Source organism: Pteropus medius, unplaced genomic scaffold, assembly GCF_902729225.1.
Source record: "Pteropus medius unplaced genomic scaffold, Ma_sr-lr_union100, whole genome shotgun sequence".
In the NCBI taxonomy this organism is placed as follows: Eukaryota; Metazoa; Chordata; class Mammalia; order Chiroptera; family Pteropodidae; genus Pteropus; species Pteropus medius.
In genome coordinates, this window is record NW_024342539.1 from 190,890 (window position 1) to 212,704 (window position 21,815).

At 50.1% G+C, this 21,815-nt stretch overlaps 1 protein-coding gene across 1 annotated transcript; it reads left to right on the forward strand.

Moving 5' to 3' along the window:
• The first annotated feature begins 1,143 nt into the window (after positions 1 to 1,143).
• Positions 1,144 to 19,420, forward strand: GDF6 (growth differentiation factor 6). Its single transcript, XM_039866351.1, has 2 exons — positions 1,144 to 2,037; positions 16,367 to 19,420. The coding sequence occupies exons 1-2, from the start codon at positions 1,614 to 1,616 to the stop codon at positions 17,326 to 17,328; spliced, it is 1,386 nt and encodes a 461-aa protein (XP_039722285.1). The 5' UTR covers positions 1,144 to 1,613; the 3' UTR covers positions 17,329 to 19,420.
• Positions 19,421 to 21,815: the final 2,395 nt, after the last annotated feature.

Consider the following 21,815-nt stretch of genomic DNA (forward strand, 5'->3'; position numbering starts at 1 on the left):
GAAATCATCTGAGATCAAATAAACAATAAGGAAGAGAAAAGGGCAAGAAAGAGAGATATTGGGCCAGTGATAGATTCTTCTATGTTGGAACCGGAAGAACACTGGGTTTGGAGTCTGAGCCCTGGGTTCTTCTGTCTCTGACTGTATGTCCTCTTGGCTAAGTGTCTTTGGTAAAGTCATTTATCCCCTCAGTCTCATTTTTTAAATCTGTGAACGTGAAAATAGTAAGGCCAACCTCACAGAGTTGTTGGGGCGATTAAAGTAGAGCATTTCATGGCTGGGGGCTGAACACCGGGTAAATGCACGGGGAAACTTCAGACCTTTAGCGTTTCAGAACACAGAGAGCAGCAGGAGAGAAGAAGCCCTCCGCCTCGCCTTGCAGCGTCAGGCCAGGAGGGGAGCGAGGCAGTGGGCGGGAAGACTGGCCTGGAGAATCTGGGGACAGATAAAGGAAACTCGTGATGGGGCGAGGCTGGGCTGAAGAGAAACAGATTGGGGAAGAGCTGCAAAGGGAGGGTCCGCGGACGGGGAGGTGGAGGCTGGAGCGGGAGAGGGTGGGAAGGCAGAGAGCGACGAGAAGGCAGAGTGAGAAGAGAAGCCGGCTGTAGGAAAGGGGGTTGGAATGCAGAAGGCACTTGGGGAAGGAGGAAGTTTTGAAGGCGGGAGGGAAAGAAGAGAGGGAAAATGGGGATTCAGTGGAGGCGGGGGCCAGGCCTCCAGAGGAAAGAGGACCCGGGGAGCAGACGAAAGAGAAAAGAAGCGGTATATCCATCGTCAGAAGAGGTTGGGAACTTCGAGGAGAGAGGTTGGGGCCTGGAGGAGAGCGTAGCAGCTTTTAGCATCCATCCAGATGCCTGGCCTTTGCCTGACCTTCAGGGTCGGAGACAGACGCGCTGTCTTTGTGGAGAGCGGTACCTACCGAGAGAATGGAACTGTTTAGGGCTGGGCCCTGCGCCTGGCGCGCGGCGAGGCTTCTCTGGCCCTGGGCTAAGCCCCGAGGGGAGCGAATGGACAGCCTGGAAGTTGACGCCGAGGAAGGAAGGTACCACCGCCCAGAGCTTGCGCGCAGTCCGCTACAGTGGTGGCTGCTCCGAGCTGTCTCTGGAGGGCGCCGCTGTCACTTCCCTCCTACGGGGTCTCATGCTCCTGGCAAAGTGGAGGACCCAGATACCGCGCTGCGCTGCGGAGGGACCTAGTTTCAGACAATGCTAGGGAGACCCTGGTGCTGCTGGTGTCCCTGGCTTCCTCGTTGCGGGGTGGCCGCGCCCGCCTTCCCCTACCTAGAGCCCGGGGCCAGCTCTGCGCGTACCTCCCAGCAACCCCGCGCGCGTCCCGCGGGGGCGCTGCGTATCCCTGCCACACCGGCACACCGCGGCCCCTCTCCCCTACACCTCCGGCCCGCACCGCCAGGCCTCTCCTCCCACCCTCCGCTCCCCTCCCCTCCCAGCTAGGGGCGGGAGGGGGCGTGGCAGGGCCGGGGTTTGTGTGACTGGGACCCGGCTCCTCGCACTCCGAATTAGCCAGAGGAGCCGGGCCCGGCCGCTGTCCAGCCGCTTCGTGCCCCTCGCGCCCTGCGCTGCCGCCTCTTGGGGAGACGTTGCCACTCGCTCGCCATGGATACTCCCAGGGTCCTGCTCTCGGCTGTCTTTCTCGTCAGTTTCCTGTGGGATTTGCCCGGTTTCCAGCAGGCTTCCATCTCATCCTCCTTGTCTTCAGCGGAGCTGGGCTCCGCCAAGGGAATGCGAAGCCGCAAGGAAGGGAAGATGCCACGGGCGCCGCAGGAGAGTGCCTCGGCCCGGGAGCCCCTGGAACGCCAAGAGTCACAGCCGCGGCCGCAGGATGAGTCCCGGCGGCGGCCACCGCAGCAGCCCCAGGCGCAGGAGCTTCTGGACAGGGCCCCGCGCGTGGTGCCCCACGAGTACATGCTGTCAATCTACAGGACTTACTCCATCGCCGAGAAGCTGGGCATCAATGCCAGCTTTTTCCAGTCTTCCAAGTCGGCTAATACGATCACTAGCTTTGTAGACAGGGGACTAGGTAAGTGGCAAAGAAGATGCCCGACTCCTTTCTCCTTGGAGCTCCGCAGCCTGGGCGCTGCTCCAGCTCTGGTAGAAGGTTGCATTTGTGAATTCCCTTCTCGCTCTGGACATCTCCCCCTTTCTTAAATTTTTTATTTTTTAAATTTTTTCCCTCAAGCCCTAGTAAGTTTCTGGATGCGGCTGCAGATTTAATTACAGTTTGCAATCCTCCCTCGCTTCCTTCTTTCCCTTCTTTCCTTTCTCCCTTCCGTCCTTCTTGTTATCTTTTTCAGAAAGCTGCGTGGTGGCCGCTCCTCTGGTGGCTGGTGGAGTAAGCGTGGAGGACGGGAGGTGGCAGGCAAATGATCCGGGCTGGAGAGGGTTCGCGGCGGGGACTGACGGAATCCGTACCATGGGGTCCCGGGTGGTGCGGGGTGCGTGGTATAAGGCCTGAGCTGCCAGGGGGACCCGGCGGGCCCTGGGGCGTGAGTGAGCCTTGGAAAGCCCCGAGTCCTCTTCCGCTCCGGGAAAAGCCGGCAGAAGCGAGTCTGGAGGTCGCAGGAGCGAGTCCGCGATTAGCCTGTGGCAGTGCCCTGGCCCCGCGGCTGCAAGGGTTCTCCGCTCGTCCCTGTGCTGGTTGTGGGGATGCTTGTCGTCAACCCGGCGGGAGCACAGCGCCCTCGGGCTTTCTTGCTCTTGAAGCGCGCCGCGACCGAGTGGCGGGGGCAGCAACTGGCAAGTCCGGCCGGGGGCAGGGGTAGGGCAGCTAAGTTTGGGAGTTTGTTGGTACACATGAATGCACGGGTGTGTTCATCCATCTCTCTCAGCCAGCTAGCGCTCCTCTCTCTGTGCTCCTACCAGGGCGCCTGTCACCGGTCCCCTCTGCGGACGCGGGTGCCTGGGTAGGTGTCTACGGAACCCCTGCACCCGCTTCTTGTTGCCTATGTAGCACCGCAGCGCAGCGACTGCTTTGGAGATAACCTCGCGCTTCCCCCAGTCCCAGAAATTAGGGAGGGATCCACAGGCGCCGGAACTCAGCTCCTGAAGAGGAGAGACAATAACGTGGAAGGAGACAGGAAAGGAGAGAGAAAAAGAAAAGGAAGGGTAAAGGGAAAGAAGAGGACGAGAAGAAGGGAAGGAGGAGATAAGCGGGATTTAGGCAGTTATCTGCTCTGCCATCCTGCCCGGACTTAGCTCCGCGCATTGACGGGTTTCCAGCCTTTCACTGCCGTCAGTGAAAGTTGGGGTCGCCCAGGAACCTGCGAGCGCCGGGGTTCGGCTGAGAGGGCTGCTCCACCAGGGCTCCTTTTTGGGTACCCGCACGTCCTCGAAGCTTTTTAGAGTAGGCTGGCGGCTTGGGGCTTCCCGGGCTCCAGACCCCAGCCTCCTCCTTTGCAGCCACCTTCTTTGTGGGCAAGGGTCTTGCCCTCGCCAGGTTCGCCGCTGCAGCTGGAGGTCAGCGAGGTTCATGAGCTGCTGAAAGGTCCGGGCGGCAAATTAACGCTGGGTATTTTATGGCGATTTTAGGATTACTAAAGTCATCTTTGCAAATACACGTGGCTTCTTCATAGCACTGGAACTGGGTCCCTGGCCTCCGTGCTGCCAGCGCAGCGCGCCAACTTCCCTTCACCTCCCCCATCTCTACCTCTGTCTCCCTCCCTCCTAATCTTCTGTTTATCGTCTGCCTTTTCCACCACCCTAGTCGAAGGAGGGACTAAGGACGCTCAGAGAAAATTGCTCAAGAAGCCTTTCCCCAAGGGAAGAAATCCCGGAGGTCCAGGCTGGAGGGTGGTTGGGCAAGCACTTTCTTTTCCCGGAAGGGAAGTTTCAAGAATCTCTGCCCCTCCCCCAAGCAGGCACCCCTAGCTGGTTCTCTGCACCGAGTTTGGCACAGGACCAAGAGACCCTGCAGGCGGTTCAGAGGTGTCTACCGAAGCCTGCGGCATTCAAGCAAGTGTGGGGGAGTTTCTGGGGGCTTCTGGTCCGGGGCAGGCACAGGCTGGTTTCACCCTTGCATGCGCCGCAGCCTCTCCAGGGGCACTATGCTGGGCGCCCCGGGGCGCCGGACGTAGGGAAGGGCCTGGCTGCGCGCCCAGGCTGGGTGGGGGTGGGGCCTCTGTTCCCGAGCCAAGGTCTCCAGGCTAGCCGGACCGAGATCCAGACGTCCGGTTTCAACTCCGGAATGCCGTCGAGAGCTGGAGCTGCACGCGGTCCCCAGCCAGAGGAGACACGGCGTGAACACCTGGACCGCAGCCTCAAAGGTGCGGTTTCCTCCACGCCCTCACGTTCCCAGAAAACGCGAAGAAAGGCAGTTTGTCGACTGAGAAGGCTGTGCGGCTAGTCGCACGCCGCGCGGGGGCGAAGGAGTGCGGAGCCGCGGGCTGGAGGGGGCGCACAGAGGAGGGGGAACAGTGCAGGCTACAGCCCCAGCTTGATAAAGGGAAAGCCTCACTTTCCCTCTCACTGATTTTGATTTGATGTGTCACCGGCGGTGACCTCGGGCTGGACCTTCCGGGGCTTGCTTAGCATCGGGCCCCTGATTGGAGTGTTTCAACTCAGCGATCTAATTGAGGGTACATGTCATAACACATCAAACGGTGTCTAGTCTCCCGTGATGGAAGGGACCCGCCAGCCGCGCATCCCCGGCTCCTGGCGAGGACTTCCGCCCCTCTCACGTGGGGACTCTTAACCGCGCTAAACCCTCCAACATCCCCTCCCCCAACCAGTGGATGGCTGGGCAGGGAGGAAGGAGCAGCGGCCAGCCAAGAGCTGGGCCAGCCGCGTTAATTTGGCGCCTTGCCTCGGGGATATTTAAATCGCCATCGAATGTGGCAGGCTTGGTTGGTTTCGAGGAGCAGGGGTCCCTCGGGGAAAGGAGGCATGAACTACTTATTCACGTACAGTATTTGTAAAAAGGTTTCCTCACCCAGGAAACTGGAACCCCAAAAGTTACACCTGAAGCCTGCGATTAAGAGTGGGAGGGCGCGGAAAACCTCTGTCCAAAGTGAATGAAGAGCGCTTTAGGTCTATTAATACAGCACGTTCTGTCCTACCTCCCCGCCACCAATGCCATGAGGAGAACTTATTACAGGTTTTTTGTTTTTGTTTTTAATGTTCCTTCTTTTAGTTTGCTCTCCAAATACTTAGAGGTATTTGAGCATTTACTTTGTACCAAATGCTGTGCTAAAATCTGTTCCAAAAGTTATTTCCCTTAATTCTAACAACAATCCCTGGGGGAAGTGCTGTGATCACTGTATTACAGGTGAATTAAGGAAGACAAAGAGGTTAACCAAGTTGCTCAAGGTCACACAGCTAGTGAGAGATCGAAGCTCATCTTTGGTTCTAGACCCTGCGTGCTTGCTTATGGCACCATATGGAGAGGGTAAGGGGTGAGGAAGTTCCTAAAGGATGGTGGCGAGAAGCAGAAGTAAAACAATGGGCAGATTTCCTAAGCCATCTAACATTCCTCTGTAGACACAGTTAGTAGTTGGAGTGGAACTTTGGATTTAAGGGTCTGACTGTGCAGTTCCTCTGTGCAGTTTCCTCTTTATATTCCTTGTAAAAGGCATGTTACCCCCGATCTTTTTAAATACCTCCATATTGTGCTTTAAAATGATATGCGGTCCATAAAGATGAGAAAATTTGTACCTGTGTGTGTCGGTGCAGTCCTAGGACCGGAATGGACCAGATTGGATATAGGGAAATTACAGTTAGCTCAAGATATAACTCATTAAAAGACTGGACTCCATACCCCGGGGCCTGAGAAAGGCAGACAATTAGAATTTCTATGAATTCAACATGCCTGAGAGATAGAGGGGGGAGAGAGAGAAAAAAAAACTCGAATATTCAGTTTATGAAGCAAGAAGTGCCACGAAGTTCCAACGAGAGGGACGAAAAACCTCCCAAAGATGAGGAAACCAAAATGAGTCTAAGAATATTGCTATGAGTTGGGTTTCTAGAAGATTTTGAAATAAAAATCCTCTTTAAAAATATTTTTGGTGGTCGTTGTCACAATAGTGCTCTCAGAAAGAAGGCAATAGGGAACAGATAAAAACCAAAACGAGATCGGAACATCCTTGAACCCTAGAAATGAATCTCAGGAGAGTTTGCTGCTGATTGTTGGCTTCTAGGTTTACCTTCTAGGTCGTGATTATCAGGGGGCAGGGGCAGGACGACGGTGGGGTAGCCGGGCTACAAGGAGGGCATTCTAAGAGCCGCATAGTCCCCCCAACCCCCTCGATTGAAGTTTGTCTGGTACAGCATGTTTATGCAAAACAGAGAGTTTCTGGGTGGACCTGGGCCGCAGAGTGGTGTAATCAAAGCAGCAGCGCTTTTGCCCGGACCCTGTTGTCGTTGGCAAACGGAAAATGAAATATAAGCAGGGAAGTATTTTAATGGGGACGGAGGGAATTCACAACTGTTAATTATTTGGTGACCTTGTATTCGATTTGTTTGAGTCCCTTATAAAAACACTAATGCAGACCAGACGGCCAAGTGAAGGAGCCGGCAGAAGGTTCCAATCTAGGCTTTATTTCCCCGGAAAGGGGGCAACAGCCTTGGAAAAGGATTGCTGAGCATTCAAGTGTGTGCGTGTGAGAGCGAGCCCGCGTGTGCGCCGGCGCAGGGTTCGTGTCGCCCTGCAGGTTTAGGACCCTCCACCAGCCAGGTAAACTGGAAGGTCCTGGAAAAAGCCCGGAGGTAAGGGAAGGAAGCCTTAACCACAAGTTTGTTCTGCTCTTCTGGTTGGAGTGATTAAAACACTAAGGCCACAAGCCAACCCTTTAGCCATTGGCTTGTAGTTAAAAATCAGTTGTCACCCCCATCCCTAAGGCCTTAAGGGTCGCCTTAGCAAGAAGCTAGGAACATCTAGTGTCTTCTGCAGCAAGAATGCAAGTTGCACCCGAATTCTGAGCGAGCTTCCTGGGCAGGGGAGGCTAATCTGAGAAGGACACGGGGCGTCACCCCCCCACTCCCCAGCCCCCATCTCCACGCGGTAGGTCCTCTGGCTCCGGGAGTTTGCGCTGTAGAGTTGATGGTGGGGGAGGGGATCGAAAAATGCGCTCAAACATCCTTGTCTCCGCACATTAGAAAAACAAACAAACAAAAAACCTAAGCCACAGCCCACGACAGGCCTTGTGAATCCTTATCCTAGTAAACTGAATCAACACGGGAAGGCTCCCCCTTCTGACCAGAGAGGATGGGTGTTGTCGGAACCCTCAGGTGTTGCATTGATGGAGACTCTCCACATTCCGTTGTTTTTTTCCCAGCTGGAGGTTTCGTGGGTTCTGGCGGCTGCACATCTCCTTGAAACTGGTGACGTATTCTTGGGGCGGCGTGGGGAGAGAAAGAAGGGAATCGGACGGAGAGATGGTATAGTAAAAAAATAGGGCAGAACTTCTGTTTCCCGCCAGGACTGCTGCGTGCATCAAACGACCTCGAGTAAATCAACAATAATCCTGGGAGCTTTAAGTGAAGTGAAGGGCATTAGTTCGATAACCCCTTGAATACAGAATAACCCTACTCAAACGATGTTCTGTGGACCCCGAGAGGAGATCTAAGCCAAGAGCACGAGGGGCGGAAAGCGGAAATGTGCACCCGCCGCGCCATTTCTTTGCTTGACATCTTCTACCTCTCTCCCCTGCTTATTAAGCCCTGGCTGTTTATTTTTAAATTCAATGTCTGTTAAACGGTGTCTCCTGTTTACAGATATTAAATAGGTCCTCGTCGGCCTAATGGGTTCCAGGGTTGTTGTTCCCTTCCTTCCAGGACAGTCCATTAGCTCTGCTGAGTGCCGAGGGTTCAGTGCGCTTGGGGTGAGGGGCTGCAGGCGCTTTCAGCAAGCTGGCTGGCTGCGGGAGTCACAAGCCAGAGTTCCCAGAACTGCGCGTGCTGCGCAGCGAGTGGCCGGGGAGCCTAGGAGCGGGGCACAGTTTAGGGACCCGGTAGTGGGTGTTCTGGAGAGGAGAGGGGCGGGTCTCTGGCCTAGGCTGGCGGTATTTAGCTTCGGGAGCCAAGCAGAAAGCACTAAAGGGGTCAGCGTGGAGTGTTGCCTTTGGGATTGGGGTGGGCGGTTACACACCCCACCCTCCCGCGCTCCATAAATAACGTAAGAACCAAAGAGAATCCGCGCGTCTGTCTGCCTTGCAAATCTGGTTTCCCTGCAAGTTGGTCCATCCCCAACCTCAATTCCCAGCTGACTGCCGCTCCCATGCCCTGTGGGGACGATATTGAAAGATGCTAGACGCTGGCCCATAGCTGCCACCACGAATCTCATTTTGCTATGGCTTGACTTCGGGAGTCAATCCAAGTGGAGCTGAGTAGAGCAAACCCTTCTTCAGAAGCTACGCCAGGGCCTAGCACTTTAAACAATACTGAGTTTTCTCCTGTGCAGGACCCTTGAACGAGGGTCCAGCATCCTAACCACAACAATACGCCGTTAAAGTCCTCCCCCCACCTGCAACCTCAGAACTGATAAGAAGGGAAAGCACACTAGGTGAGAAACTTTCCTTCTACTTTTGATCTTGAAGCTGTCAAGTCCAAAGGTCGGATCATGTTCCGGCCCAGACCGCGGTTTCAAGTCTGCGAGTCTCTCCTTCCACGTCCGCCCACCCCGTCCTGTGGCTCTTCCTTGCTCTCCCGGGAGGCCCTGCTGGTCAGTGGTGCAGGGAGAGCGGCCCCAGGCAAATCAACCCCTTCCAGGCCCTGCACGCGCTGGTCCAAAGCAAGGGCAGCGACCTGGAGGGAACGCCAGACCTGAGGGGCGCAAGCTGCTTTCGCATAGCAGAAAGGTGAGAAGCCGTGGGTCTAGCGTGTGGCGACCGTGCCGAACTTCTGTTTGGGATTCATCTAAAGTGATGTTAAATTAAGACTTGGGTTCCTATGGTCGGGAGCCCAGGGTGGGACCACGATGAAAAGAGACGTCTTGTGAAGTGTCCTTGACCTCAGCTTGGCATCTCAGGCTCTTGGAGCCCCTCTCACGAACGCGCGACTGCGATGGTTTGTACCAAGTTCATGTAAACTACTTTATGAATGAATGCATTTCTTCTAGGGAGACAAAGAAGTCTCCCTAAAGCGCCTTCGAACTCCTGCTGGAGATGCCCAGGGCTTAGGACAGAGGGCTGGTCCGCGTCTCCCCCCAGACAGTGACGTTACTGCTGTTGGAGGCTGAGACTCTGAGGGAGCGCGGAGTTATGTTTTCGGTCGGGTGGAAGTCAGGGTTACCTTTTCCTCTCCCTCCCAACGTCATTCATTTGCCTCACGCTGATCCAGAGCTTGCTGAGCTAACAGTGGGATTTCTCTGCGGGATCTGGGCAGGCGTCCAGACCCACTTAATTCTGTGGGTTCATAAGGCCCAGGCTCGTGGCAGGAAGGAGGACACAGGTTCGCGATGCTTGGAGAGAGGGCGGAAAAGCCTCTCGGAGACTCTGTGGAGGACTCTCTTGGGTCTCTCTGGTCGTTGAAAGGAGGAAAGAAGATGAGAAATGCAGGGCAAGCTCTTGGGGAAGACACTGGGAAAGCCAAGAGATCCAGAAAGGAGCTGAGCTATTAAGAGTGGCAAAGAGGAGTCTCATGCTCGGACAGACTGATCACAGCAACTTCGCCGGTGACTCGCGGCTGGCCGGGTCGTCCTGCAGCCCAAGGGGTCATTCAGTGCTATAAACCCCTGTCCCCTCTAACACATGCCTGGCCCTTTACCAAGGGGAGAAGATCAGGAACCCACCACCACCACCACCCCAGAACTGGCTCTGTTGACAGATCGTGCCTCACAAAAGAGCACCAAAGCGGGCTGGGGCGGGGGCAAGAAGACTAACTGCCAGCGTCTCAAGGCTGCGACCACCCAGCCAGGGAGCCAAGTGGGTTAGCATATGGACTATTAGCATATGGGCTAGCGCTGGCCCTGATCCCATGGAGGAGAGAACCTACAAGGAGGGCCCTCTCCTTGATGAGATTCAGCTGGGGGGCCTCTGTTCCCCTGACATGGTGGGAGAGATCTCAGTGGTTGATATGGCATTGGGGATTGAGAAGGATAAAGGTAATGCGGGGGAGAGGAGACTCGGCTTCTATGGGCCTTGCCTTCTCTGGAACTTAGATGAGCAGGAACTGGAAGCCTCTGCTTCTCTTTCTGTCCCTTCTGCCCAGAACCTTTCCACCACTCTGGAAGTCCTCCAGAGAGAACTGAACTGCACCTGCTCAAAGAAGGCTAAGAGAAGACCAGGTGCATATTCTCTTACCTGGATGCAGGTAGTTGTAATAATACTGGCTGCATTCATTGGGCGCTCTGTGTGTTATGCACTGCTCTTGGTGCCTTGAATCTGACCTTTACAATGACTCTACAGAGTAGAGGTGGTTCTCCCATTTTACAGATGAGGCATATGGGACTAGAAGAGATTACATGACCCAGTTTATCCAAGGTCACCCAGCCACTAAGTCACAGGTCAGGGTTCAAATCTGTATTTCCTAGACTCCCGAGTTCTGTGCTCATGTCACAGTTGTCAGTAGTAACTAACATTTGGACACATTGTCAGACATCTTTCCTACTCCTTATCTTATTTGCCACTCCTCCCTCAGTGACTGTGAGCTGGTGTTATTATCCTCATTTCGTAGAGGAGAAAATTAAGTTTCTTTATAAGTTCTCCTTCAAAATCCCAATTGTGATTTTGTCATCTTTTCAGTTCTGCTAATTAGAGAGTGAGTGACTCTTGGAGACCAGGGATTGATTCCTCCCTACAGGCATGGGCAGCAGGAAAGAGCTGGAGCCCTCTCAAGGATTCTACCCAGCATAGAGATCAAGATCTGGGAGTCCAGGGCGGGGGTACAGATCCTGGAGCTGGACCTCTTACTGTATTGGGCAAGCTACTTTTAAATTCTGTTTTAGTTTTCTGATCCATAGCATGAGCATAATGGTGATATCTTTTTTCCCCGTAGGTGGTTTTGAGGCTTAAACAAGTTATTGTAAGTTAAGAATTTAGATTATGTTCAGCACATAGTAAGTGCTACATCAGTGTTTGCTATTATGATTCTTTTGCTGGGTGGTCAAGCAAAAGCACTCTGGAAAGGCTGAATTGTATGGACTGCTTCCTGAATCTGAGCCTCCTTGAGGATGCTTAGCAAGCTCAGCAGTTTGCGAGGCTCAGACCTGGACTCAGGACAAGAGTACAGAGGGATGCTCAGAAGGTAACCATGTCCCAGGAGAAGGTAATCCTTGGAGTACAAATTACCTGGAGGTCTCACTTATACAGGACATCATAATGGGAAAGGAAGCTTGTGGAAGGAAGAGGGCTGGTGGCTCATTCTGGGGGAAATCCAGCCCACCTTGTGTTGATGGCATTGATAATGAATTTGTGTCTCATTTCCTCCCTTCATCTTTGCTCCATGGCCCTATCAGAACCCTGGTAGAGGGGCGTGGCCTATGATTGAAGGTGGGGGTTAGAACTAAGACTTCAGATCCTGTCCCTTACCAGCTGTTAGATAGTGGGCAAGTTAAGACACCTCCTGGAGCCCCAGGACGGTCGAGATGAGGATTCAGTGGCAGAGGCCATCAAAGCCCTGAGCAGGTGCCTGGCACAAAGGCAGTGCCCATAAGCTTCATTGCTGCTGTTGGCTCAGAAATGAGGGGTGCGAGAAAGCCTTAGCTGTAAAGACCTGTGGAGTTTCCTTTGTAAAAGATGGTGATTATACCGCTCCCTCTATCTCCACCTAGGGGAGTTGGGATGAGAAAGCCCGCTGTCATCTCTGCTTTCTGAGCTGCAGGGTCTGTGCCTTCAGAGGACATGGGCGGGACGCCTGGTGGGACGTCTGGAGGAGTCGGGCAGGGCCGACTAGACGCCTGGACAGTAGCGGTCCAGGGTCACCGCGAGCGGGACTCGCGGGTAAGAGCGTCCGAGAGTGTAGAGTCTGTGGCGCTAAGGGCCATTGGGGTCGGGAGAGCTGGAGCCGCGGGCGCACCTTTGGGCCGGAGAGCGACAGAAAATCCAACTAAGACTCTCAAGAGGGACCTCAGTCTGCGCACATATCTCAGAGATGTCTTGGGAAAAAAATGTAGTGCGGACCCTTCCTGCCCCAGACCAAACGAAGTGGCAGGTTTTCGGAAACCCTCTGCATGGTGGTCCAAGGGAGCCGCCTGCAGCAGGAGCAGCCCAGGTGGGCGAGCAAGGCGCGTTTCCCGCCGCCGTGTATTCCTTCTTCAGGCCGCCTTCGTGGGTCTCAGGTTCCCCAGGTCCTTTGATGCCATGGACATTCTTTCTTTTCCCACCTGGTGTTTGCTTCTCTAGTTTCCTCCAGCCACTACTGTAACCCCGCGCAAATGCTTTTACCTTTCTTAGCCACTTTCCTCACTTAAAATGGGCACAATAGCCTTATCTTGCAAATGATTAGCTCTTTTTCTTGTTTATTTGCTTTCTTCTTTACTTTTAAAAATTAATCCCACATCAGATGTGCATGTTTTAGGTGTCCTTGGCCTTTTACCAACTTGCTCTTAACTCAAAATAGGCTGACCTATTTATGAAGAATTTTCTTCAAATATACAGGTGGTTTGCTTGTCCTTCTCTTCTCCCCTCCTTCCTCTACCACCCACCAGGGGAAGTTAATAAGCACACATCCAGCGATTGTAACTTGACAGGTGTACATGTCGAATACTCAACAAACGCTGAATTACCTGGGGTGTGAGCCAAGCTGTAACAAACCAGGTTGGTGCAAGTTAAAAGCAAGAATAAAGACAAAAACTTCCACGGTGTATTACTGATCAATTTCATTTAAAGGCTTAAAGCATAGGATTCACTTTTTGGATGTAAGAAAATGTCACAGAGTTTGAAATGAAAAGTGCAATGTTTCTAGTTGAGGGCATAGGAGAAAGGGTCATTTGATGACATTGGCCTTCATTTATACAGAACTTAATGGGAGAGGAGGCTTGTGGAAAGGAGTGTGAACGGCCAGCTTCCTACCCACAGGCAGCCATGGCAGCAGGACCAGGCCTTGTGATGCTGGGTTAGCAAGCACAGTGTCTGCAGGGTTGCAGTGGACTGTGGTGTGTGCCCTCTCCAGGTCAGATGCCCCCTCTGGGTTGTTTCTTGATTCGTGGCTCCAGAACAGGTCCAGACAGGTGGGGAATGTGGTCTGCAGGGGAGCTGCACAGAGCAGCCACCTTCTTGGACCCTCCGTTTAGGAGTTATAGTTTCTGGAGACCCACAGAAAGAACATATGACTGAAAGAGTAAAAATATATGAGGGTGGCTGGGGGCAGGGGGTCAGGAAGAGGCTGGGACAAGCAGGTGATTTGGTTCTGTGAGTACTGCTTTTGACCCTGCCCTGGGCCCTGTGCTTTGGAGGGCTCAGTTTTGTCAGTCTCTAATGGTGCCCTCCCCCAAATGGTGGGGAATCTGAAGAGCCAAGTTTAGTTTAGTTGTTCTTAACGTGGGTTCTCTGACCAGCAGAATCCGCATCACCTGGGAACTTACTAGAAATGCAAATTTTGGGCCTCACCACAAACCTCTGGGGCCTGAGAGAGTTTATATTTCTAACAAGTTCTGGTATAAAGCTGAGGGTGCAGATGGAAGGACCCCTGCAGGTTTAGTGGTTTTGAGAGGTACTACTCTATTGCGGCACCTGAGCCACAGAGTTATTACCCAGATATTTCCGAGACCATATCCAGGGCCTGGGCAGCGTCTCCATTGGGTCTGTCCTACTAAGAATGTTTCACAACACCAATACATGCACCTGGGAGCTTGGACCTGTGGGCCAGGGTGTCCATATGCATGCAGGTGAGGCCTATCAAACCATGGGATGGCGCTGGTATGAGAAGAGAAAGAGCAGGGTATAGGCAGAAGCCCACATTTGCACTCTTTCCTGAGCCCCAGAAAGAATGAATGCCCGAGCTTGCAGAATCAGTAGAGCCCTTTCACTACTCCTAAAGACTTAGAGAAATGTGACTTAGCTGTGCAGACTAGCAATTGATAAGCTCACACTTAAAAAAAAATGCAAACAAAAGCAGACTGATTTCTCCATATTGCATGAGAGAGAAATAAATAAATCTTTATTCTTTACACATGCCTAATGTTCTCCAGCCAGTAACAAACTATCTCAAGAATTATGTAAGCAGAGATGGAAATGATTTCCTAAAGGACCCCAGGTTTTATTCCTAACAAGCCCTGCAAATATGGTTTGGACTGTATCACACGTCCCTTATATCCCAGCCACTACAGGTTGCTTTTAGATTCCAGTACTTGGACTATAATCTGGGAGGCAATGGGGCTTAGGAGCTAAATGTTTCCACTCTGGAATTAAATAGACCTAAGTTTGAATTTCAGTTTCACCGTTTACCTGCTTTCAGACTTTAGTAATAAACTTAATTTTTCTAAGCCTTGATTTTCCCAACTGTAAAATGGGAGCAATAGGAGTATCTACCTTACAGAACTGTTCTCTGCTTGTGGGTAAAGTAAGGATGAAAAATATGTCAGCCATCACAACATTCAGCTAGTGCACCAAGTACCTTAGGTTTGTCCCTCTCATCACATCCTTGGTTTAGGGAGAAATGTGAGAGGCAAGAAAGTGAAGCCTAAGGCCATAGGTCCAGGGGTTTGGGTGGTGGCTGAGTGTTGTCAGACACAGGTTTCTTTAAAGGAGGAGAAGAAAGTGTGCTGAATTTCCACTGATTTCAAAGTGACCCTTGTCAGTTTGAAGGTCTTGGCTTCCATAAATCAAGTGCCTCCAGCAGCTTTTCCCTTTTCACCTCTCTAACCCTTCCCAGAGCTTCCTCTCAGGTCGAGACTTGTGGAGTTACAGTGAGGCGGCTGGCCCTGCAGTCAGCCCAGAGTGGGGACTGGGTGTGGCTGAGGCTCCAGATCCAGTGCCCTGAGGCTACATCTGGATAGGCAGTGAAGGTCGACCCAGGACCCAGTGACATTTTTACTATTGAAATCGACTCAAACTTTACTAGCTTCTGGGGAAAGCTTGGGGCTTTGGGGATTTTTGTATTTTCTGGATTGTAAATATTTTATGAGAAGGCAGCCCAGAAAAATCTGGTTAGCTTTCTGCCTTGTACATTGATGTGGGGTTGGCCTCATACACGATGTGTCAAAAAAAGAAGTCATTTTGTCTTCTTCCAAAGAATTCACCTTTGATTTTAAAAGCCTATTACTCCCCATACCCTCCATATGCCCCACATTTCTATTTCTCTCCTATAACCAAAAAATCTATCCTCAGGAGTAGTTGCAAAACAAGATTTCAGGTAGTGTGGGTGGAGGAGGGGAGAATGTCACTGTGTGTGTGTCTGTGGTTAAGGTTTTGTCCTTTTAGAAGTGTCTATTTCTCATTGACTGCAGGATCTTCTTTTGTTTGTTATTAAATGGTGAATTTAAAAAGAAGGAAATCACGTAACTCATCATTCTGTCTGCATTGTGTTGAGCCAAATGCTTCATCAAAACTATCTGATGGGCAGCAACTTCCCCTCAGCGCAATGGGTCAAAACTAGGACAGCACCTTTACATAAGCTTGGAGCTTAAAACAAAAAACAAAACACACAAAAAAATAACGAAACCCCAACAAAACCCCACTACTCAGGCCCTTTCTACAGGTATTCATTTGGCTGAAGTAAGTCGGGCAGCTGGTAATTTTTAAGTTCTCTAGATGATTATAACGGGCAGCCAGATTGAAGATGGCTGTTCTAAAAGTTTCTCATCTATTGACTAGGGTGTACTCTAGGTCAGGCACACTCTAGGCATTGTGATGAGTAAGATGGACTTGACCTGGTCCTAGTTCTTAAGGGCTGGTGGAGGCAGGCGGAGTATTGCTGAGGAAAACAGACCACTGAAGAGACAAATATTAACAAAGTCATTGTAGATAGTGCTAAATGCCAGGAAGATAATAAAACTGGGTCCTGTGATAGTGACCGAGGGAAGCTACTTTAGATCAGAGTGGTTGGTCGAGAGACGCCTCTCAGAGGAGGTGATATTTGAACCGAGTTGTGACTGATGAGACGAGCCAGCCAAGAGGAGGTCTGGGGGAAGTGCATCCCAGGCTCAAAACCACAAAGGGCACATTAGTGGTTACTTGCAGGCTCTTGGGGGAAAACCCGGAGGCCACCACCGCGACCGCCTCTCCAGCAGCCACCAACTTCCGCCCTGGGAGTCCCGGGCTGCTGACGGGGAGGAGGGGGCCCGCCTGGGTGCGCCTCCCCTCGCAGCGCACCGGCCGGCCGGGCGGGAAGCCAGGGTGGTCAGGCCCCGGGCTGGCTCAGCTGGACTCCCGGCCCGGCCTGCCCCGCTCCCCGCCCTTTTCCTCCCGGGGGCAGCCGCAGAGCAAGGGGCTGATCTCCCGCTTAAGTGAAACTGACTGTAATTATTTTTTATCTCGCAGACGATCTCTCGCACACTGCTCTCCGGAGACAGAAGTATTTGTTTGATGTGTCCACGCTCTCAGACAAAGAAGAGCTGGTGGGCGCGGAGCTGCGGCTCTTTCGCCAGGCGCCCGCAGCGTCCTGGGGGCCGCCCTCCGGGCCGCTCCACGTGCAGCTCTTCCCCTGCCTGTCGTCTCTGCTGCTGGACTCGCGGACCCTGGACCCACAGGGGGCGCCCCGTACCGGCTGGGAAGTCTTCGACGTGTGGCAGGGCCTGCGCCACCCGCCCTGGAAGCAGCTGTGCCTGGAGCTGCGGGCCGCGTGGGACGAGCCCGATGTCGTGGAGGCCGAGGCCCGAAACCTGGGGCCCCAGCAGCCGCCGCCCCCGGACCTGCGGAGTCTGGGCTTCGGCCGGAGGGTGCGGTCCCCCCAGGAGCGCGCCCTGCTCGTGGTGTTCACCAGATCCCAGCGCAAGAACCTGTTCGCTGAAGTGCGCGAACAGCTGGGCGCGGCCGAGGCTGTGGGTCTGGGCACGGGCGCCGAGGGGTCGTGGCCGCAGCCGTCGGGCGCCCCCGACGCCGGGCCCTGGCTGCCTCCACCTGGCCGCCGGCGGCGGCGCACGGCTTTCGCCAGCCGCCACGGTAAGCGGCACGGCAAGAAGTCGAGGCTGCGCTGCAGCAAGAAGCCCCTGCACGTGAACTTCAAGGAGCTGGGCTGGGATGACTGGATTATCGCGCCCCTGGAGTACGAGGCCTACCACTGCGAAGGCGTGTGCGACTTCCCGCTGCGCTCGCACCTGGAGCCCACCAACCACGCCATCATCCAGACGCTGATGAACTCCATGGATCCCGGCTCCACCCCGCCCAGCTGCTGCGTGCCCACCAAATTGACTCCCATTAGCATCCTATACATCGACGCGGGCAATAACGTGGTCTACAAGCAGTACGAGGACATGGTGGTGGAGTCATGCGGCTGCAGGTAGCAGCGGCGCCTTTCCCGCCACCTTGGCCCGTGATCGAAGGGGAGGCCTGACTTCAGAGAAGCGGAGGAGGAGCCGGCCTAGGAGGCAGAGAGTGGGGAGACAGCCTGGGCAGTGAAGCCCAGCGGGAAGGGAGGGAGCTCAGCCTTCCCAGAACCTTCCACCTGCCAGTCCAAAGGGAGATACGGATTTTCACACCTTGCTTGGCCGCCCTGGTAAAACAAGCCAAGGAGGATTTCTTTAATTTTTATCTTTATTGTTGTGGCTTTGGAATTCCTTGTGTGTCCCACAGGTTTTGATAGGAGGTGGTGGGAGGAGAGACACATACCTGTTTCTCAACTGCTCCATGGATTGAAAAAATGATAGTTTAAAAAGAGAAACAGTATGCGAGGAAGAGTCACCTTTGACCACATCTTGGTTTGATTGTTTTCTACCTGTGTAAAGAGGGTGGGGTTTTCTGGCCAGGTCATATCCCATGCCTTGTAACCTCCCAATCAGAAAGCGTTAAAATAGAGGAATTGGCATCAGGGGAATAGGAAAGCCAAGAAAGGTCTTTCCTTTAGAAGATAATTGAGAGAGGTTGGCCCAAGGCCTTTTTCATTTGCTTGTATACCTGGCTCCTCCCTGGCCTCTCACAGTATGGGGAACTGGTAACCTGCATCTCACTCCAGGGGGCTCAGGTCGCTGCTTTTACAGTTGCTTTTTCTGGTGGTATGGATGGAATGACAAGAATGAGTCCAAATGGAACCCCTTGAAGTATAATGAGAAACCACAAGGCCTGCCTCTGACGCCTGATACCAAGGTGTATTATCCCTGGCTGGAAGTAACCCAGGAAAACCCCTTCCTGATATCAGTTTCTAATTGATTTCTTTGAACAGAATTTGCCAAAATTCAGACATCCCCATTTAAGGGGAAGGCAATTTCCTAGTTAAACAAAAAAAGGTAGGAACTATATAGCTAAGATAAGAGGTGCAGAGGGAAAAATGATCCTGAAGTAAAAGGGTAATAGGGAGAAGGGGCAGGCCAGGAGCAGGGAAGAGAAGGATGTAAGGGGACACAAGTCCCTGTCTCCAAAGTTTCTTTAAAATCTGTGTTCCCTCCCCTCTCTCTGACATTCCTGAAAGATTACTAGCCAGCAATAGCCCACGGCTCCCCCAAAAGAATCGTTTCAGATTGTAATTACCAGTTAGGCAATGTTTTTAAAACTTAGTAATGAGAAACTGTGAAAAGAGCAAAGTGTTGTTACATTGAGCTTGGGGTGGGAGGTGGGGATGGGGCAGTGAGGAAGGAGGCAGGGGTGAAATTCATCTTCCGGAAGGAAGTGGAGAGCACAGCACAATTGAAATACCCATTTCCAGATTGTCAAAAACATGAACTTTCCTCCAGCCTGCATCAGTATTATTTTCAAACATTGTCCATAAGTAGGCCTTTTGAAGAATTTGCTTCCTTCTCATCTTTGACCATGCAGTGGTTCAAACAAGGGAACTTGTGCCATTAAAAAAGTTTTTGTTTTTCCTAAGTGGTTTTGCTCTCTCTTGATCTAAACCTGTTGCTTGTTTGGTTCAGAGAACTACAATCTGTCAAAGAAAGGGCGAGAATGATAATAAATGCTAATATAAAATGCTAAGTAAAAAAAAAAGACTTGGCCAGGAGAAATAATTTAAAATGCACATTTGCTTTGGATGCACTGTTTTTCTGTTAAGGCTGTATATATTTGTTTATTTAAGGTGACTGAAAGTGCAAGGAGGAAACGGACAGCATGAAATTCATCTTAATGTACAAAACATTATATGCACTCAAATGTTATAATTTCTAATATTTTTAAAGTTTATATTCGAGTTGTACAAAGTTAAGCATTAATCGGATATTTCATTCTTTCTTAATGTTATCATTTTCTTAAATATTATTACAAAATTTTAAGTCTGTCTAATGGAGAGTTTTTTTTTTTTAAACTGTCTACCTCACTATAATACAAGTATTTACAACACAAAATTACCAGAGAGGTCAATTAATATTCAAAACAGTTTTTACAGTATACTTTTCCATGATGATACTCAATCTAATACTGTATTATTAAACTCATTTCCCCCCTTAATAACTCAGCCTGGTTTATATGGATCTATTTAGAAAAATTATTTTCTTAAGGAATTATTGTCAGTGCTATTTTGTTCCTCTGTGGGACTGAATGTCCAAAAAGACACCGATTGTTTTAAAAGCTATAATTTAGAGCATTGCATTTTTCTTCATAACTCTTCCGTAACTCTCTTTTCATGAACTTTTCATTCACCATATTAAAGCCCAATTCCTGTCAGCTATTAGAATAGTGTTTATAGGCCTGTACCTCATTTCAGCAACTCAAGAGCCCAAATACGTATTGAATTATTTCTTGATTTCTTTAATGTTGAAAAAAGAAAGCAGTAAATTACCTAAGCTAACCAAAATGTCAGTAATTACTATTTACATTTATGGCTTACTGGAAGCAGAATATATGAAATGTTTTTCTATTTGTTCACTTGCTATAAGTCAGGGAACCCATGTATAGGTGTAATTCTGAGTGCTCATTACATGTCAGGAATGATGTACAAGTATTATCTCATTAGGCCCCTTAGAAACTCCATGAGGTAGGTATTATTATAATTTTCATTTTATCCATGGGGAAATAAGTGAGGAGTTTAAGCGGCAGGCCCATGGTCACCAGCCAGGGAGTAGTAGTTAAGATTTAAACCTAGTTCTTTCAGACTCTAGAGCCGAAGGATTTAACCACTATACATTTCTGCCCCCAGATCACCTACCTGCTCTCTTATTGGTCACTAAATGTCAGTGTGGGAAATTTGCAATTAGCCACAGTGACTAGGGACAGCCAGCTAGTGGAAGAGGAGCTGCTACAGTGGCACCAGCACTGCCTGCGGTTTTGAAATATGTGAATTGTGACTGCTGGGATATTTACTGGAAGCTGAAAATGGGTAAAGATTGCAAAATTCAGTGAGTTCTTAGCTTGGGCTTGCCTTGAGAAACCCATAGTTCAGGTCATTGATGGGCTTCTGTACATTCTCTACAGTTTTCCGAAACTGCTTTGGGTGTGGTTTTTGGGTTTTGATTATCAAAATAATGGTCAATTTACAAATAGGTCATGTTTTAATAGACTAGTTGTAAGTGGGCTGTTAAAACTGAGAAACATTTTCCTATGGAAATGATGTTTATCTGAGTTTTCAGTTCCTTTTGCAAAAGCTTTATTTACCCAAATAGAACTTTTTATCAAAGCAATTCTGACTTCTGGATTTTGGGAACAGATAATCACTGGGAAAGCCAAAAAAAAAAAAAAAAAGACTCTTTCCTGGGTGGAAGCTATTTTGAAATGGTTGAGAATTCTTTGCATTTTTCCACCACTCTTTCTATACTGCTCACCCAATTCCCCCAACTGTCCTAATGACTCCCAGTTCTGCACCTTAATATGTCTTAATATGTTCCTAAACTAGAGGTTTCCTTTTTCTGTACAAACGTTTTCATCTCCAAAATTACATTTCTCCCCTCCATCATAAAATTTATTCTTTAACTCTTCTGTTAGGAGAAACATAATTTGACCAAATTACATAAAGATGTAAATAAATATCTCCTGTCTCCTCAACCTTGGAGACATTGCATTTCAAGAAGAAAATCCTGGTTAGTGCCGATTTCTTGTAAGCGATATGAAAAAGTCAGACAATAGAGAAGATTCACCACTCAAACCACACATGATTTTGAGAGTCGTATGTGAGCTAGGCACTGATGATACAAAGATGAATGAAGTCACTTGACAATGTGAATTTTTGGGCATTCCTTGGGGGACATTTTGTGCGATGAAGAGACTGCTAACTTGTTTTAACATTAATATCCAATATATTAAAGCAAAAGATTTAATAACTTAGTTTTTTCCTAAAGCCTTAAGTTTAATATTTTAGGCCCCATAAAGATATTTTTTTGCCCTTATTTTGTTCATTGCTATATTCCTAGCATCCAGAATAGTGACTAACACAGCAGACACTCAATAAATATATTAAATAAATAAATTCACAAATATTATTTTACTTATTAATCTAGTAATTTTAACAAGCACTTTCAAGGGACTCTTTGATTTATGTATCTTCAAGTTGAATAGCCCAACTTCCCTGAATCAACCAATTTTGTTTACAAACCTAGTTAATAAACTTCCTTTAAATGTGTACATTGCTTTTATCAATTTAATTTTAAAGCCCTTCAAATTTTTCTAGCAGGAAACACCTTCTGATATACTTAAACCACTCCAAGTAGAACTAATAAATTAAATTTCTAAATATGATTATGCTTAAGTTCTATTAAGCATTCCAATACTGTTTATACTTTTGACTTAAGATCAGGAATCTAAAATTAATTTCTCACTTATTTAAATTGATTCCAGAAGGCTAACCTTTTATATACCTTAATAAACTACATTTTCTTTAAACTTGCAAACATTTTAAGTACCAAAAATGTAC

What these genes read in the sequence shown, in the direction of transcription:
- GDF6 (XM_039866351.1), top strand. Translation starts at nt 1,614, where the DNA reads ATGGATACTCCCAGGGTCCTGCTCTCGGCTGTCTTTCTCGTCAGTTTC. An exon ending in CTTTGTAGACAGGGGACTAG is followed by an intron (nt 2,038 to 16,366) that starts GTAAGTGGCAAA and finishes TTTATCTCGCAG; the next exon opens with ACGATCTCTCGCACACTGCT.